At 38.4% G+C, this 16,749-nt stretch overlaps 1 protein-coding gene across 3 annotated transcripts in view; it reads left to right on the forward strand.

Annotated features, from left to right (window-relative positions):
• DDX58 (DExD/H-box helicase 58) overlaps positions 1-16,749 on the forward strand; it is a 35,286-nt gene that overhangs the window by 7,465 nt on the left and 11,072 nt on the right. For all 3 annotated transcript variants that reach the window (XR_003902132.1, XM_029921070.1, XM_029921071.1), the window contains 11 exons: positions 2,086-2,267; positions 3,287-3,434; positions 4,941-5,063; positions 6,130-6,231; positions 6,875-7,028; positions 7,566-7,824; positions 9,407-9,569; positions 11,052-11,171; positions 13,184-13,341; positions 14,312-14,447; positions 15,172-15,320. Coding sequence is in view for 2 of the 3 variants with exons in the window: in XM_029921070.1 (XP_029776930.1) it covers positions 2,086-2,267; positions 3,287-3,434; positions 4,941-5,063; positions 6,130-6,231; positions 6,875-7,028; positions 7,566-7,824; positions 9,407-9,569; positions 11,052-11,171; positions 13,184-13,341; positions 14,312-14,447; positions 15,172-15,320 (1,694 nt within the window). In the remaining variant the exon portion in view is untranslated. The remainder of the gene's footprint in view (positions 1-2,085; positions 2,268-3,286; positions 3,435-4,940; positions 5,064-6,129; positions 6,232-6,874; positions 7,029-7,565; positions 7,825-9,406; positions 9,570-11,051; positions 11,172-13,183; positions 13,342-14,311; positions 14,448-15,171; positions 15,321-16,749) is intronic.

A 16,749-nucleotide genomic window follows, 5' to 3' on the forward strand; every position in this document is an offset into this window, starting at 1 on the left:
ATCAAAGAATAGTCAGGACATTCCTAAAGACGAACTAAATAGGCTGGGGTTTCTCCTTCTAGATAACCAGATTTATTTTAGAGTCATCAGCATTGAGACAGCTTACTATTGGTCCTGGCATTGACCAACTGACCAATGAAATAGAGAGCCTTCAACTTCTTTCTTAAACTTAAACTCCTGTATTTATGAAAACCTGATATATTTGAGGTCACTTGGAAGGGAGGATCGTTAGTAATGGAGGGGCTTTTAATACGTGGCAGTCTGCTGTTACAGACAGGATAATGTTAAAAACCAAATAAACCCTAACTTGCATACCCATGTAAAATAAATTTGTATTCCTTAGCTCATTCCATTCACATATACACACAAAATAAATCCACAAGAATTAAAGACTGAATTCCAAAAGGCAACATTTTAACAGTTGTAGAGAAGAATATAGAATAATAATTTATGACCTTAGGGTATGGCGGGATTTATGAAACATGACATTAAAGCATTATCCATAAGAGGCAAATTGATACATCTGATGACATTAAATTAAAAGCATCTGTTTATCAAAACACTAAAGAAAGTGAAAAAATAAGTCACAAACTGGGAGAGGATATTTGGAAAATATATAATCACCAAAAAAAATTAATATCTAGAATATATTTAAAAGACTTTAAAATCAATTAGAAAAAAAAATCCACAGGGCAAAAGTGTGAACCACCATTACGAAGAATAGGAAGTAGGAAAGGCTAATAAACATAGGAAAAGGTTCTCAGCCCCACAGCAATTAGGGAGTTGTGAATTAGGATAGCATTTTATTAACTACTAGATAGCAAAATTTAGGAAGTCCGACAAAGTTAAGGTTTGTAGAGTATATTTAATTATGAGAAATCTTAAATGTCCCTGTACAGAGTGTAAATTAATACAAATATTTTGAAAAACAATTTGGCATCATCTTCTATGGTTCCACTCTCTTGTATCCCTCTATCCAAGAGTTTTACGTGCCCTAGAAAAGCTCTTACACATATATTCAAGAATACACATACAAGAATGTTTATAGAATACTTGTAATAACAAAAGAAACCAACCAAACAAAACTGGAAGCAACCCCAATGTCCTTCAAGAAGGAAATAGATAAATTCTACAATATTCACACGATGGCCCATTATACTGCAGTGAAAATGTATGAACACAGCTGCACATGACCACACAGGTGCAGCTTAGAAATGTAATATTGAACTTTTAAAAAAAGCAGTGAAAATTACATTTAGTAGGATATAATTACGAAGTTCCAAACACGTTAAACTAAACATATATTGTTTAAGGAGTCAAACATATGCCATGCAACTATTCAAAAAAAATGAAGGGAGTGATACATCAAATACAAGATGGTAGTCTCTTTGCAGGGAGAGGAAGAGAGGGGTAAAAAGCACACCCTACGAAAGTCTTAGGAAACTCCGTTATTAAATTGGATAGTGGATTCCCAAGTGTTGATTTTGTTGCTAGGTTCTTTATAGCCAAAGAAAGAGAATATGGGTTTTGCAGTGAGACAAGCCTGGTGGTTGTGTTTGAGAACCTTAGAGTGAAGCATTCCTAGGTTACTATATTTGGAAATGTTATTTTTTCCTCCTCAAATTTCCCTTTATACTTAATATTTTCTTTTTTTGGAGTAATGTAGAAGGTTAAGTTACTAGGGGGTTGGAGTTAAGATTTGTATTTCTTTTTTCCCACTTTGCTACTTTGCACTGAGAAGATGTTTAATAATTGTATGATGTTTTGACTCCTTGGAAGACGAGTCAGAGGTTGTAGTTGAAATACAAGGCACACTTTGGAAACAAGATTTTATACTGAGACCAAATGTAAGAGTTCACATTATCCTTAGCTCTTTCTCCTAGGAGATGATAAATATTGTTAGAGGACCTAAAATGTTGGGTGCCGAAAATGAATATTGAGCTTTTTTCTTGGAAGATCATTAATTATTCAGGTGGCTTACAGATATCTTTTGGGTTTTCTCACTGTACATTCAAACATGATTGATGTTAATCTTCAAATATCTTTTAGTTGGTTTCATAAAAGCTCCCATTTTCTTCTTTTCAGGTTATTCTGGACTTTATGAAGCCATTGAAAGTTGGGATTTCCAAAAACTTGAAAGATTGGAGGAGTATAGGTCACTTTTAAAGCGTTTGCAACCAGAATTTAAAACTACAGTTAATCCAAAAGATATCCTTCCTGAAGTATCTAAATGTTTAATTAGTCAGGAATGTGAAGAAATTATGCAGGTAATTTAATTACTATATTTAATTAATTAGAATTAATTTAATTTAATATAAAATACTGAATTTGGGGGAAGTAATTTGAACATGGGAAACGTATTCTGTTTTCTCCATGGATTTAGATCTGAGAAAGATCACTGAAATCCACAAAGGTCCTCACATCTAAGGCATAATTACCTAGAATAGTATTTTTAGTTGTGAACTGAATAATTTTTAATGTCACAAGTTTTTCAGGTTTGTCCTATTTTCAGTTAAAATTATTATTACTTTTGCAAATTATCATTACTTCATGCAAATTTATATAAAGTTGAACAGTTTAGCAAATAAAAACTATAGAGTTTAGTGGTTAAGCATTCAGGCTTTGAACACAAATTTTGTTAGAATCCTAGTTCACCTGTCTACTTGTGGTGTGATCTTAGACAAGTTGCTTAGTTTCTCTAAACCTCTGTTTCTTGATGTATAAAATGGAAATAATGATAGTTCTTATTAGCATGATATTTTTATAAGGATTAAATGAGATTATATATATATATATATATATATATACACATATATATATATGTGTGTGTGTGTGTGTGCTTACATATGCCTGGCATATAATTGTAGGTGCTCAGTACATTTTAGTTATGATTAATAATACAAAACATATAGGTCCCATTACCCTGTAAGAAACCATTTGTCAATATTTTGTTATAGTCTTCCAAATATCTCTTTATGCCAATGTATCCATACTTTGAATGGTTGTCAAATGGATGTTTCTTAGCGATGCTGCTGCTGATAAGGTCTCCAAGGGGGTGAGAACACCTAGCTTGACATAGTGATACCACGTGACAAGGACAAAGGAAAGCATGTCTTAAAAGGCACCATGTTGGATGGGGCAAAAATGGTCATGAATCAGACCCACTGAACCATATTTTATAATGGTTTTAAATCAGTGCTTGAATGGGTATTTCTTCAGTAAAAACTCATTAAAAAAAAAAAACTTTTGAAATGATTGACTGATCAACTGCAGTTGTCTTGCTTAGATTTGTTCCAACAAGGGGTTGATGGCAGGTGCAGAGAAAATGGTTGAATACTTTCTCAGATCGGACAAGGAAAACTGGCCCAAAACTTTGAAACTTGCTTTGGAGAGAGAAGAGAGCCAGTTCAGTGAACTCTGGACTGTGGACAAAGGTAGGATATTCTAGGGAAGAGCTCTGAAGGGTAGGAGGGTCTGAAAACATGCTCCACCTTTCTTGTGGTTCTCCTTAGGGCCTCTTTCATCACTTCCTGTTTTTCACTCACTGTCAGAGGCATTTTGCCCTTCAGAGACCCATGGCCACATCTCTAGAGAGAGATCAGCCGCTAGTTGAGTTCTGGGAGGGAAGTGGCTACTTGTCTGCAAAAGTAATTCAGTTGTGTCTAACCCCTAAAATGGCCCAGGGCATACTGCTCTCACCCAGAATTAGCCCATCTGGTCCAAAGGATTTGGGGAGGGTAGAGTCTGAACTCACTCTCTGAGCTTATTTATTTATTTATTTTTATTTTTAACATTTATTTATTTTTGAGAGACAGAGAGAGACAGAGCATGAGTGGTGGAGGGTCCCAGAGAGAGGGAGACACAGAATCCAAAGCAGGCTCCAGGCTCTGAGCTGTCAGCACAGAGCCCAATGTGGGACTTGAACTCACAAACTGTAAGACCATGACCTGAGCTCAAGTCAGACGCTTAACCAACTGGGTCACCCAGGCACCCCATTCTCTGAGTTTAGATTATCAGAGAAATAGCTTTCAAACTCCAAGACTTGCTCCCTCTTCAGAGTAAGAATCATAATAGACATAGCCTGGTAGTCTTACCTGGAAACCATCAGGCACTAAGCCAGAACAGAACTGAAAAAAAGAATGTGTTGTGATGAAGTATCTGTGCTATCATGTGGTTTCCTGAAGTGAACATCTTCTCAGAGCATTGTTTTAAAGGCTGAGTTTGGGGGCACCTGGGTGGCTCAGTTGGTTGAGTCTCCGACTTCAGGTCAGATCTTGTATTCATGGGTTCAAGCCCCGCGTCAGGCTCTGTGCTGACAGCTAGCTCAGAGCCTGGAGCCTGCTTCCGGTTCTGTGTCTCCCTCTCTCGCTGCCCCTCCCCCTCTCATGCTCTGTCTCTCTCTGTATCAAAAATAAGTAAAACATTAAGAAAAATTAAAAAAAAATAAAGGCTGAGTTTGGCGAAACCATCTGAGTGTCTACATGGTCTTTGCTTTTCCTTTAAATCACAAATTGTTCTGGAAAATGTCTATTAAATACACATCTAATTTCTTGGGTTAGGTCAAGAATGGAAGACATAAATATCTGCTAAATATTGCTTCTCTATTGTGCATGAGAATCATCCGGGGATTTTGTTAAAATGCAGATTCTGATTTAGTAGGGACTCAAGAGCCGGCATTTCTAACAAGCACTGCAAGTTGCTGGCTCATGTTCCATGCTTTAAATAATAAAGTCCTAAATGACATTGCAGTTCAGACTCCAAATTGAGACATCAAAGTCAAAAAGATTCCTTTAACTGTTTTGGAAGATGAAGCAAGTGGTTTTGCAAAATCTTAACGGAAGTTGAAAATTTTAGTATTACGACCTCTTTGGTAGGACTTGTGCTGTCAAGACAATAATCAGATCAGATGAAGATTCTAAGGTGTTTTTGGTCTCATACAGGTGCAAAGAATGTTGAAATGAAAGTTCTTGAGGATGATGAAATGGAAACTTCTGACATACAGATTTTCTATAAGGAAGAATCTGAATGCCAAAATCTTAGTCAGAACTCATGTCCATCTTCAGGTACCCAGCATTGTTCTTTTCCGTGTTGGTGTTCATCAGGTATTTTGTGTAGGAACATGCCTTCCAGTGCCAAAAGTTTCTAAAAAGAATTTTTATTTTTGGGAGAGTGCAAAATGAGGAGGGGCAGAGAGAGTGGGACAGAGGATCCGAAGCAGGCTCTGCACTAACAGTATTGAGCCTGATATGGGGCTCGAACTCACAAACTGGAGGATCATGACCTGAACTGGTTGCTTAACCAACTGAACCACCCAGGCATCCCAGTGAAGAAACTCTGATTAATATTGAGTAGTGTTAGAAGAAAAGTGTGATTTGGGGCTAACACTGCTGTAAGAAGAAAATTTACAGATTGCTTTTGCAACTGAATGATACAAATTTTCTGTCATGTCAGAATAAAATCAACCAATGTAAGTTACTTTAAATTTTCTGACCTGTAAAGACCTTAACCTTTTAGAAATTTTCATTTTCCTTAAAATAGACAGGTTGGAGTCAATAGATAATTTCAATGGTCTTTTTTAGCAGTAACATTCTATATGCTTTTCTGTTAATGAGAAAAAGCCTCTGGTTATGTTTTGGAACTTCTGGTTCTGTTGAGAGAAGATTCCGTGTGAGAGCCTGCAGAATAATAACGATTGCTCCTCAATATGAAATTGCTTTGGGAATTCAGTGTTTACAGTTTGCTGCTTTTCAGAGATCTTGGAGGGATTTATTGTTTGGTTCCATATCGCATTTCCTTTAACCAGTGGCCATCTGCTTGCTCTGAATTAGGCCATTCTTGCTTCAGTTTTTTCCTTACTAGACTTCAAGATTGTTTAAGAAAGAAATCTTTGTGGCTTTTTAAAATAAAAAAAAAAAAGAACTCTCACCATTGGTACTTTGTCATTGAGGGAGAATTCTGTACTTCACATTAGTGGAGAAGCTAGTTAACAAGAGGCAAGGATTCTAAATTTTCTCAAATGAGGCCCTTCTTGCTAAAGTCAGAATTCCTGTCTATTTGATGATACATAGCTATTTCCTCAATTCCTCAGAGAAGTAACTACTGGGAAATTTTGTTCCCTCTGTATTACAGAAGTCTCTCATATTTACACCCCAATGAAGCTAAGAAATTACCAACAAGAGCTCGCTTTGCCTGCTATGGAAGGAAAAAACTCAATAATATGTGCTCCTACAGGTAAGCCTATTGCCACTACTTACGTGGTTTGCTTCTTTGTTTGCTTCCTTTTTCTTTTTTTTTTTTTTTTGTCTTTTATTGAATACTGGGACAAAATAGGTGAGTGTCAATATTTTCCTTGCTCCATACATCTTTTAAGAAGACTGTCCCAGTAATATAGTCTCCAGGTATTTTAAGGAACATGAGGAGGGAAAGAAAAATGCCCTCTTTTTTAGCTTGCTTTATGCCATGACTGTTTATTTACATGTTACCTAGGCACTAACTTGATATTTTCCTGTCCTGGTGTAAATTCTGCCCCATCCACATTCCCAGTTTACCAGTCGGCATGGTGGTTTGAGGGGAGACAACAGTCATTACCTTTGTACAGAAATATTTTAGTATATGGGGCGCCTGGGTGGCTCAGTCAGTTAGGTGGCCGACTTTGGCTCAGGTCATGATCTCGTGGGTTTGTGAGTTCGAGCCCTGCATCAGGCTCTGTGCTGACAGCCCAGAGCCTGGAGCCTGCTTCAGAGTCTGTGTCTCCTCTCTCTGGCCTTCCCCTCCTCATGCTCTGTCTCTCAGTTTCTCAAAAATAATAAATAAACATAAAAAAAATTTAGTATAATATTAGTTACACATTTTCTTTTCCTTTGTATGTTAAAAGGTTGTGGAAAAACATTGGTTTCACTTTTTATATGTGAACATCATCTTAAAAAATTGCCTCAAGGACAAAAAGGGAAGGTTGTCTTTTTTGCTAACCAACTCCCATTGTATGAACAGCAGACATCCGTGTTCTCAAACTATTTTGAAAGACTTGGGTAGGTATAACAGTTGGTCCTGTTTCTCTTCCTCTAGTTTCATTTAACAGGTGTGTTTTCAGCTTTGCTTAGTTTTTCGAAAACCATGATTCAAAAATTTATAATAGATTTAGCTTTTATATAATCTAGATGTGATTAATTTTTTTATGGATTCAAGTCTATTTTGTTAGGTACACTTGAAATCTTAAACTCCTTTGACTAGCTTTTACAGAGTGAGTGACCTGAGATAAATTTTTTTACATTTAAATGGCACATTTGAATTTTTAATGATTTCATAACTTATTTAATATTACTCTTTTAAGCAGTATTTTCTTTCTTAATGACTTGAAAGAATTAATATATACTAGCGACAATTATAACTAGTTTGCACTTATTGATCATTTACTATGTGTAAGGCTCTGTGCTTAGCATTTGTCTCTAGGTTCCTTTCTGAGTTAGGAGAGGTTACTCAGTTGATGCTCTGATCTAGTGTTTCATATCTTTGTGGTTCCTCATTCACACTGTGATTGGTAAGAGGGAATTTCTGTTGTTTCCCAGGTACAAAGTTGCAGGTGTTTCTGGAGCTACATCTGAGAATGTCTCAGTGGAACTCATTGTTGAGAACAATGACATCATCATTTTAACTCCACAGATCCTTGTGAATAGCTTTAAAAATGGAACGATTCCATCACTCTCTGTTTTTACTTTGATGATATTTGATGAATGTCACAACACTGGGAAACACCATCCTTATAATATGATCATGTTTAATTATCTAGATCAGAAACTTGGAGGATCTTCAGACCCACTGCCTCAGGTATCTCCAGATTCAGATGGGTTCCTCAGAAGAGCTATAACCTCCCTAAATCCTATTTACTTACTCTTATGACCGCATTAAGGATGTTCTTTTCAGGTGCTAAATCCAGATTGTACAGCTCATTGATTAATTTTGATTGATTCATTTATTCACTATAACAAACATGCCTCAGGTGCCCCCTGTATTATCCACTGTGCTAGGCACTGGGGATACAAATCTAAAAAGACATAGTCCTTGCCCTCAAACAGTTTAAGTTTCATAGGGACCCAAACATCTATGAATTCTGTCATAATGTATGGTGATGGCACACTATGGAGATGGGTACAAGGTGTAGTCAGAAGAGAAAACTCGTGTGCTGTGAAAGTAAGGCAAGACCCAACAGAAGTTAGGCAAAACCTAACAGGAGGGTACAAATTAGATAGCTGGATGGTCTTCAGGAAAGTCTGCTGTGTGTCCAAAAGCAGAGAAGTGTGAAAGAACACGATGTGCCTGAGAGTCAGGAGCTGTGAAGCTCTTCAACATCATTTGAATCTAGAATGTGAAGTAGTAAGTAGCAGCAGGTGAGGCAGAGTGGGGAGAGGGGAAATGATTGATAGAACAGGATGTCCAGGGAGCCCAGAGGGTATGGGATAAGTAGGCAGGTACATGCTTTAGTCTGGGAGAGTGGATGGGACACCGTTTTTGGTGTCTTCGGAGGCAAGGGTGTGAGAGGAGTCAAGACAGAGAGTAGTAGTTCTTGGGGACAGGAAAGGTGGGGAATCCCTGGCATTTAGTCTCTCTTTTCTTCTAAATGTGGGAGAGGCAGATAAATTATTTCCTGGGAATAATCAAGATGGGAATGGACGAGGGAGTTCAGCAGGCATGGTACACCAGTACCACATTGTACAAAGTTCTCTAGCCCTAATAACTACCATTTAGGATGCCTAGGTTAAAAGATATACAGTATGTGCCCATAGACAAAATTCAGTAGGAATCACATTTCTTAAAGCGTCTTCTAGAAAAAAACTGGTGGTTAACTAGATTCCTTGCTAATGAGTCAGTTATTCAATATTTACTGAATAGTTATTTGAGCAGAATTTATTAGGTGACCAGTAAGCTAAATTTTTTACAAATCTTATCTTACTGAATTCACACAACTGCCATTTTAAAGAGCTATTGTTTCCCAACTTTTGAAGATGGCTGTGTGTTCAGGGACACACAGCCAGTGTGACGTGGTTGACTTTAGAATGGAATTGTGTCTGGTTTTAGTTTCTTTCCTTTCAGTATGTTGTACACATTATGAGGACACAAGAGTAGGGAAGGTCTTCCTTGAAAGGGTTTCTGCTCTTGGTTTCTTTGCTGATTCACGTTCATCTGATGAGCTGTGACTCCTGCATTTATTCAGTGCTTTGCCTAATGGGGATCTTTCCATTTGCAACGTCATGGAGACTATCAGAAAAAATAATGTTCTTGCTCCTGATCCGAAATAAGTGAAAAAACAAAAACAAAAAACCCTGACTTTAGCAGGAAAGAGTTGCATGCGGGATTGTGGAAACAGCATGCATGTTTCCAGACATCTGATGATTTGCAATGCTCCTCACAGGTCATTGGGCTGACTGCCTCGGTTGGCACTGGGGATGCCAAGAACACAGCAGAAGCCATGGAATATATCTGCAGACTGTGTGCTTCTCTTGACACATCAGTGATAGCAACAGTCAAAGACAACTTGGAGGAACTGGAAGAAATTGTTTACAAGCCCCAAAAGTGTAAGTGGAATCCCATAACCTGCCCTTTAGCACACTGTGATACCCTCTGCATTTCCTAGTTAGAGCCATTTCGATGCATTCTGAATTTGTGCCTTTCCCATTTAGTAGGAAATATTTAACCCCAAACTTGGGGTTAAATAATTATGTTTCATGCCTTTCTCCTCAGCTGAGCTTTATCCCCGGGCAGTAGAAAACCTTAGGAGCGCACTCTCCTAAAACAAACATTCTTACTCTTCAGTTTGATAAAATTCTTTTTTTGGTCTTGCCATGTTTTTGATAAGGTTCTTAGAAAGATACTGACAATGAGACGTGATGAGAAAAATCACAGCATGTAAACGGCGAAGAGCTGGGCTCCGCCCTTCCCTGCAATGCATGCCTGGGGAGGAGACTGTGTGGTCGTTCATTATTTGAGTATGGATCTAGTGATTTGGGTTGAAATGAAGTTAGTCTGAATTCATCATATCTTTCCTCAGCAGATCAGAATATGATTTTTAAAAAAGGATTTGACTAGCAAATGTTTATTAAATTCCAGTGTATACTGACCCAGCAAAGGAGAGAGGAAGAAGAGACATACATGCCTTTCTCCTTACCCTGGGGATAGAGTATGACTGTATAAGGCAGAATGAACAGACATGTAATAGCCAGAGAGGGGCTGTTAAGTTCCCTTCTGGGAGCTGCCTTGAAGGAGCTGAGGGAAGGTACCTAATCTAAACTTTTTAGTATCAAGTACAAATTTCTTTATAATCCAGTCCCTCTGCCTCTGTGCTTCATCTCCTTTCCCTCCCATAAGCCCAACCATGTTGCATTCCTCTGGGCTCCTCAAGTGCATTGTGTGCTCCCTCCTTTCCTCTTCCCCTATTTCCTCCTTTGGAAGAACTGGAGATTCTTTTTCTTGTGCTCCATGATACCTTGCGCATAGTTATTGTTACAGCATGCTACTGTGGTTATTTGGCTACATATATTTCTCCCCTAAAAACACAGACCTCTCTGGACCGCAGAATGAGTTCTTTTCAACTGTTTATCACCAGAACATGGCACATGGTAGGCGGTTAATAAGTTTCTGCTGAAACAATGCAATAATGAATTTTAGGAACAATGCGAACACTTCTGAGGGTTGGGTGGGAAAGGAGAAGATCAAAGAAGAGAGGCTTAAAAAGTGTATTTGCAGAGATAAGATGGATATCAGCCTTGTCAAAGTAGAGTTGAATAATAGGAAAACCAGAGTTAAAAGTTGGATTAGACCCAGACCATGAAACTTAAAGATGTTAGAATCTGTGCATTAAGCAAGAATTAAGTTCATTAAGCATAGGGAGCTATTGCAATGTTTTTGAGCATTTGATATATTCTTTAGACTACCTGCCTGTGAGCTTGGGGCCTTACATCTTAGAGAAGTAACAGAGGCAGAGAAAGGTGTGCACCTGCCTACTTTGAACTATGATGTGTTCTTCCTGAAAAATACTCACTTCACTCTGATGGCTCTAGTTTTCAGGAAAGTAGAATCACGGACTACTGACAGATTCAAATGCATCATATCTCAGCTGATGAGGGAGACAGAGAGTCTGGTGAAGAGTGTCTTTGATGAAATCGGCACCATAAGTCTCGGTGAGATAAATCTCATTTTGTATTCTCTCCATTTAGGAATAGCCATGTATTATTCACTCGTGTCTTTTTGAATTCTCTTTAGTTCAGACAGTGTCAAGACTATATCAAGAGGTTAGCTTTCTTGATTATAGGTTATTAAAGAACCTTATAATTCCTCCTTCAGTCTCTTTTTAAAATCCAAAGTAAATCTGTTGATGTAAATACCTGACAAATGCCATATTTAAATCAGTTCGTGGCTTTCTTAATCTCCCAAATTAGCTTTCTGTTCTGACTTCCCTATTTATATGAAACCATCATTTCTCTGATGGCTCACATTGAAACAGGAGGCCTTTGATTCTTTGTTCTTCGGAGACTCTCTCATGAAGTCACCAAGTTCTTTTCTTCTCTTTTCTTTCATGCATTCACCAGATACTCATTTTGCTAGCTAATAGGAATAGCAAGATTAAAGACAACCTCAGGGAACTCACGGTCAAATCAGGAGAATCAGATGCAGGGAGCTTCCACTCAGCAGGGCAGAGGTACACATGTGTTGCCATGGGAGCACGTTGGGAACTTTGGCCTAGAATGCGCTGCAGTGAAAGCTTCCTGGGGTGGGGTGATGCCTGAGGGATCTTGAAATCTTGAAGCCAAGTTAAGAAGGAGAGACAAATCAAGTGAGGTTGAAAAAGTGTCAGACATTGAAGGAAGAGAACCTTTTAGAGCTGTAAGCATTTCATGGTACTTGTAATACATGGATAGTAGAAAGGAGTGAGTAGAAAGAGAGAGGCAGGAGCCATACAGGGAAAGGTGTGGTAGGATTGAGTTTGACTTTCTCCTAAAAGCAGTGGGAAGCAACTGAAGATTTAAACTGATGGGTGAGGTGATAGGATCCCAGTGAACAAAGAGGGCCAAACAGAGGCAGTCCAGACCGGTTGGTGGAGGGAGGAGGCTTGTGCAGTCCTGCAAACAGGAAGTGTTCAGACCTCGTGGCCAGCTGGCTTCAGATGGGAGTGGGGGTGACTTTTACTGGGTTTTTGGCTTGTGCGCTTGTAGGTACCTGGTGGGTAGAGCTGCTTCCACCACTAGGAGCAGCTCTGGAGATGCTGAATTTGTGAGTTCACCTTTTCTCGTAGTTTGCTTGTTTTTCTCTTCTTTCACAACTTGCTTTAGGACTTATTCTCACTGCTGGCTGGTGGCTTTCACCACCCCTACTCACTTTTCCATTCAACCCACCATTACCTGGATGGTCTTTCTGAAGTACCAGTTTTATCATGCCAGTATCCTGCTTGAATCTCTCTGCCTTACGAGCAAAGCCGTCTAAGCCTCTAACCTGCCAGTCTGAGCCCTGCCTGCACAATCCGGTTCTACTTATCTTTTCAGTTTTACATGCCACTCCTGCTATACTTGAATCCTTTCATTTAGCAGTTTCTTTACCATGCTCATTCACTCATCAATCACCTGGTCCTAGGCCATATGCCAGGTGATGGGAATATAGCATGGACACAGCTCCTGCTGGGACACAGCTCCTGCCCCCGTGGCATTTCCAGTCTAGTGTGTAAAGCCAAAGTTAGATAAGTAATAATAAAACAACAAGATAGGGGGTGGGTGGATGGTGGTGATAAGGTATGTTCCAGGCAGAGAAAACAGCATGTGTGACAGCCAGGAAAGTGGAGAGAGCATGAGGACTTCCATTAGTCTTGTCAGTGCAGGAAGGGGAGCAGCTGGAGGTAAGAATAGAAGCAGGCAGGGCACCTGGGTGGCTCAGTCCGTTAAGTGTCCAACTTTGGCTCTTGTGGTTTGTGAGTTTGAGCCCCATGTCAGGCTCTATGCTAACAGCTCAGAGCATAGAGCCTGCTTCAGATTCTATGCGTCCCTCTCTTTCTGCCCCTCCACTACTCTCTCTCACAAAATAAATAAACATTAAAAAAAACTTTAAAAATAATTAAAAAAAAAGAAAATTAGAGGGTGAAGCATGCTTAGAACTTTAAATGACTGACCATATGGCATAATGCAAACCTTTTTTTTTTTTCCAGAAAACATGTCTCATATTCAATATAGGGAATTTGGAACACAGAAATATGAGCAATGGATCAGTACTTTTCAGAAAGCATGCTCAGTGTTTCAGTTGCCTGACAAAGATGAAGAGAGCAGGATTTGTAAAGCACTGTTTTTGTACACTTCCCATTTGCGGGTATGTGGCTTCTTTGCAAAGGCATATTGTAATTGTAGCACCTAACTGGGAGCTTTGCTCTGGTAGCCAAGAGAACATGGACTTTTCACCCTGTTTCAAGAACTTACTTAGGAACTTTCCAAGAGGTTCCTATGAAGCAAACTTAAAAATTATCCCATTCAGCTTCTTCTCCACTTACTGAAACCAGCAGCAACAGGATGGAGACAAAGGCTGGGATTCTGTGCCACGCCCCCAGCATTTCCATGTTGAAAGAAATTGGCGAAACCATTATTATAGATACACGATTGGGGACAGCCATCTTGAAAGTTCATAAAGTGACTCCTGTCGCCTTGTCTGGAGCATACATTTTCTTACCTTTGGCAAAGCCACATACTCAGAAATCCAGAGTCTTGGTTCCTCACTGGGTAACCAAGAAGATAAGAAACAACAACCATCATCTCTGCTCATTATGCCGTTGAAAATATTTAAAAATGTACTCAGTCTGTGTGCATTTATAGAATTTGATGAATTTCATTGACTTTTTGGTGTGTGTGGTCAGTGCCACCATTCTGAATAGATGCAGTTGCAATTCAGTGATGGCTCTGGATGTATGAAGAGATTAAGCTGAATGTCTGAATCATGAGGCAAATTGATGTGGAAATTGATTGGCTCTTGTTTTTGTTTTTTAATCTTTCACATGGATTTTTCTTGTAATTTCCTTTCTCTTCTAAGGTGGAATTCTAGAATCTAAAATGATTCTAATTAATGAATGATTCTAGCTAATGCAGATTTTTTAAACAATATTTGGTTCAGAGGTTTTATTGCAGTTCCCTTAGAAACCATTCATCTTAAAAAGCTAAGTTGGGATAGATTTGAGAAGAGTTTATTTTGCCCCTCCCTTATTCACCCTAAGTACAGCTAATTGAATTTTAGTACAGTGAATGCAGTAGGCATCGGAGACACACTGAAACCCGGTTTTCATTTTCAACAGAAATATAATGATGCCCTCATTATCAACGAGGATGCACGAATGAAAGATGCTCTGGATTACTTGAAAAACTTCTACACCAATGTCCGAGCAGCAGGATTTGATGAAACTGAGCAAGATCTCACTCGGAGATTTGACGGTGGGTGGTGCTTCTAGAGGAGGAAGCCATTGGGATCTGGTGACTCCAGTGGCGGCTTACGTTGTATTATATGTAGCATCCAGTGATGCTCAGGGACTTTTCCTGGGCTCAAGAAGGTATTATGTAGAGAGCAGGACTACTAAGCATCAGTGAAATCTGGTATGTAAGGAAACAAATCTGTTGCTTACGTTATTTCTTCTTGTGAAGAAGTAAAATAGGATTTGCAAAGGATACATCCCATAGAAATGATAATAGGTAGTGGCATTTTTGGGGGGTTTAACTGTTAGTAATTTTGCAAAGTTTAAAAATATAAAAAGAAAGTGTTTCGTGGTATTAAAGAGATTATAATTTATATGTACTTCTATAAAGAAGAAAACCAGCATGGTCCATAATTCCACAGCTCTCATATTTAGAAAACTATAGGAGGATTTTAAGTGAAAAGTAAGTCCTTCTCCCTCTCTTGTTTTGGCTTAGAGGAAAGTATGCAGTACACATACACGTCGCTCAGTGGAGTGCTGCTAAACATTGAGCAGTCAGCTCTAGGGCAAAAATAAATATGCATTTATTGCTACATTTAAAGTATATGGTAAAGCCGTGGTAATTGCTCTTAAAATTCTGGTCAAAGATTAAGCGATTTTAACTATTTGAACTCGAGCTAAGGGTCACAGTGTGTTCTGAACTTCCAGAATTTGTAAGCCATTTATAGAATGTTCCCCTTTTGCAGAAAAGCTGCAGGAACTGGAAAGTGTTTCTGTGGATCCCAGCAATGAGAACCCAAAACTCAACGATCTCTGCTTCATCTTGCAAGAGGAGTACCACTTAAACCCAGAGAGTAGAACCATTCTCTTTGTGAAAACCAGAGCACTTGTGAATGTAAGCCGCTTTCTTCTTGTGGATTACAAAGTGACCTAGTACCATTTTACTGAAAGATTCTTTCCTCACTGCTCTACAATCAGGCACCCGTATGTGTGTGGGCCGTTTCTGGGCTGTCTGTTCTATTCTGATTATCTCTTTGTGTATTCTTATATTAATATCTCACTGTCTTAATGGTTTATGGTAAGTCTTGGTACCTGTAGAGCAAGGGCTTCATACTTTTTAAAAGTTCTTGGTCAACTAAAAACACTGTAACCTTCTCTGGACATGTAGTAGTATCTCCCTAGAGTGAATGCTCATTTTACTGTATTTGCATCTCAACTAATGCAGTTGAACGTTTTTCCACAAACTTATTAGCCATCCATACATCTTTTTTGTTTTTTGTTGTTTTGTGTATTTTTAAATTAATTTTAAAAATTTACATCCAAGTTAGCGTATAGGACAACAATGATTTCAAGAGTAGATTCCTTAATGCCCCTTACCCATTTAGCCCATCCCCCCGCCTACAACCCCTCCAGGAACCCTCTGTTTGTTCTCCATATTCAAGAGTCTTTTATGATTTTGTAGCATTCCATGTATCTTCTTTGGTGAAGTGTCTCGGCACATCTGCTGCCCATTTTAAAACAGGATCTTATTGGGTTGTTTACCATGTTAATGAGTGTTTTAAAATTTTTAAAATACATTCTGACAAAAAAGTCCTCTGTGAGAAATGTGATTTGTAAATATTTTCTTCGGGTCTTTTTAATTCTTTTAACAGTATCTTTTACACATTGAAACTTTTAACTTTTTACAAAGCCTAGGTTATCAATGTTTTCTTTTTGTGGATTGTGCCTTTGGTATTGTATATAAGAACTCTTTGTTTACCCAAGATCACAAAGGCTTTTTTTGGTTATCTTCTCGAAGTTTTATAGTTCTGAATTTTACATTTAGGTCTACAGCCCATTTTGAGTTATGGGTTGAGATGCTTTTTTTCCCTTTTTTTTAATGTGGAAATCCAATTACTGCAGCTCTGTATGTTGAAAAGACTTTCCTTTCTCCATTGAATTGCCTTTGTAACTTTGTTTTAAAAAATCAGTTGACTGTATTTATCTAGGTCTATTCTGGATTCTTGGTTCTGTTCCGTTCATCTACATCTATCTATCCTTTAACCCACTCCATACAGTCTTGATTAGCTTTCTGTAGTGTGAGTCCTCCAGATTTTTTCTTTTCTTCAAAGTCGTTGTACCTATCTTCCTTTGCTTTTCCATTTATATTTTAGAATCAACTCATTCACATCTATGAAAACGTCTGCTGAAATTCTGAACGGGATTGCACTGAATCAATAGATAAAATTGGGGAGAAGTGACATCTTGACAATATGGAGTCTTCTAAAACATGACCATATTATCTCTCTCCCTTCATTTATATAGGGCTTCTGTATTAGTTACCT

Source organism: Suricata suricatta, chromosome 13 (genome assembly GCF_006229205.1).
Source record: "Suricata suricatta isolate VVHF042 chromosome 13, meerkat_22Aug2017_6uvM2_HiC, whole genome shotgun sequence".
Taxonomy (NCBI): Eukaryota; Metazoa; Chordata; class Mammalia; order Carnivora; family Herpestidae; genus Suricata; species Suricata suricatta.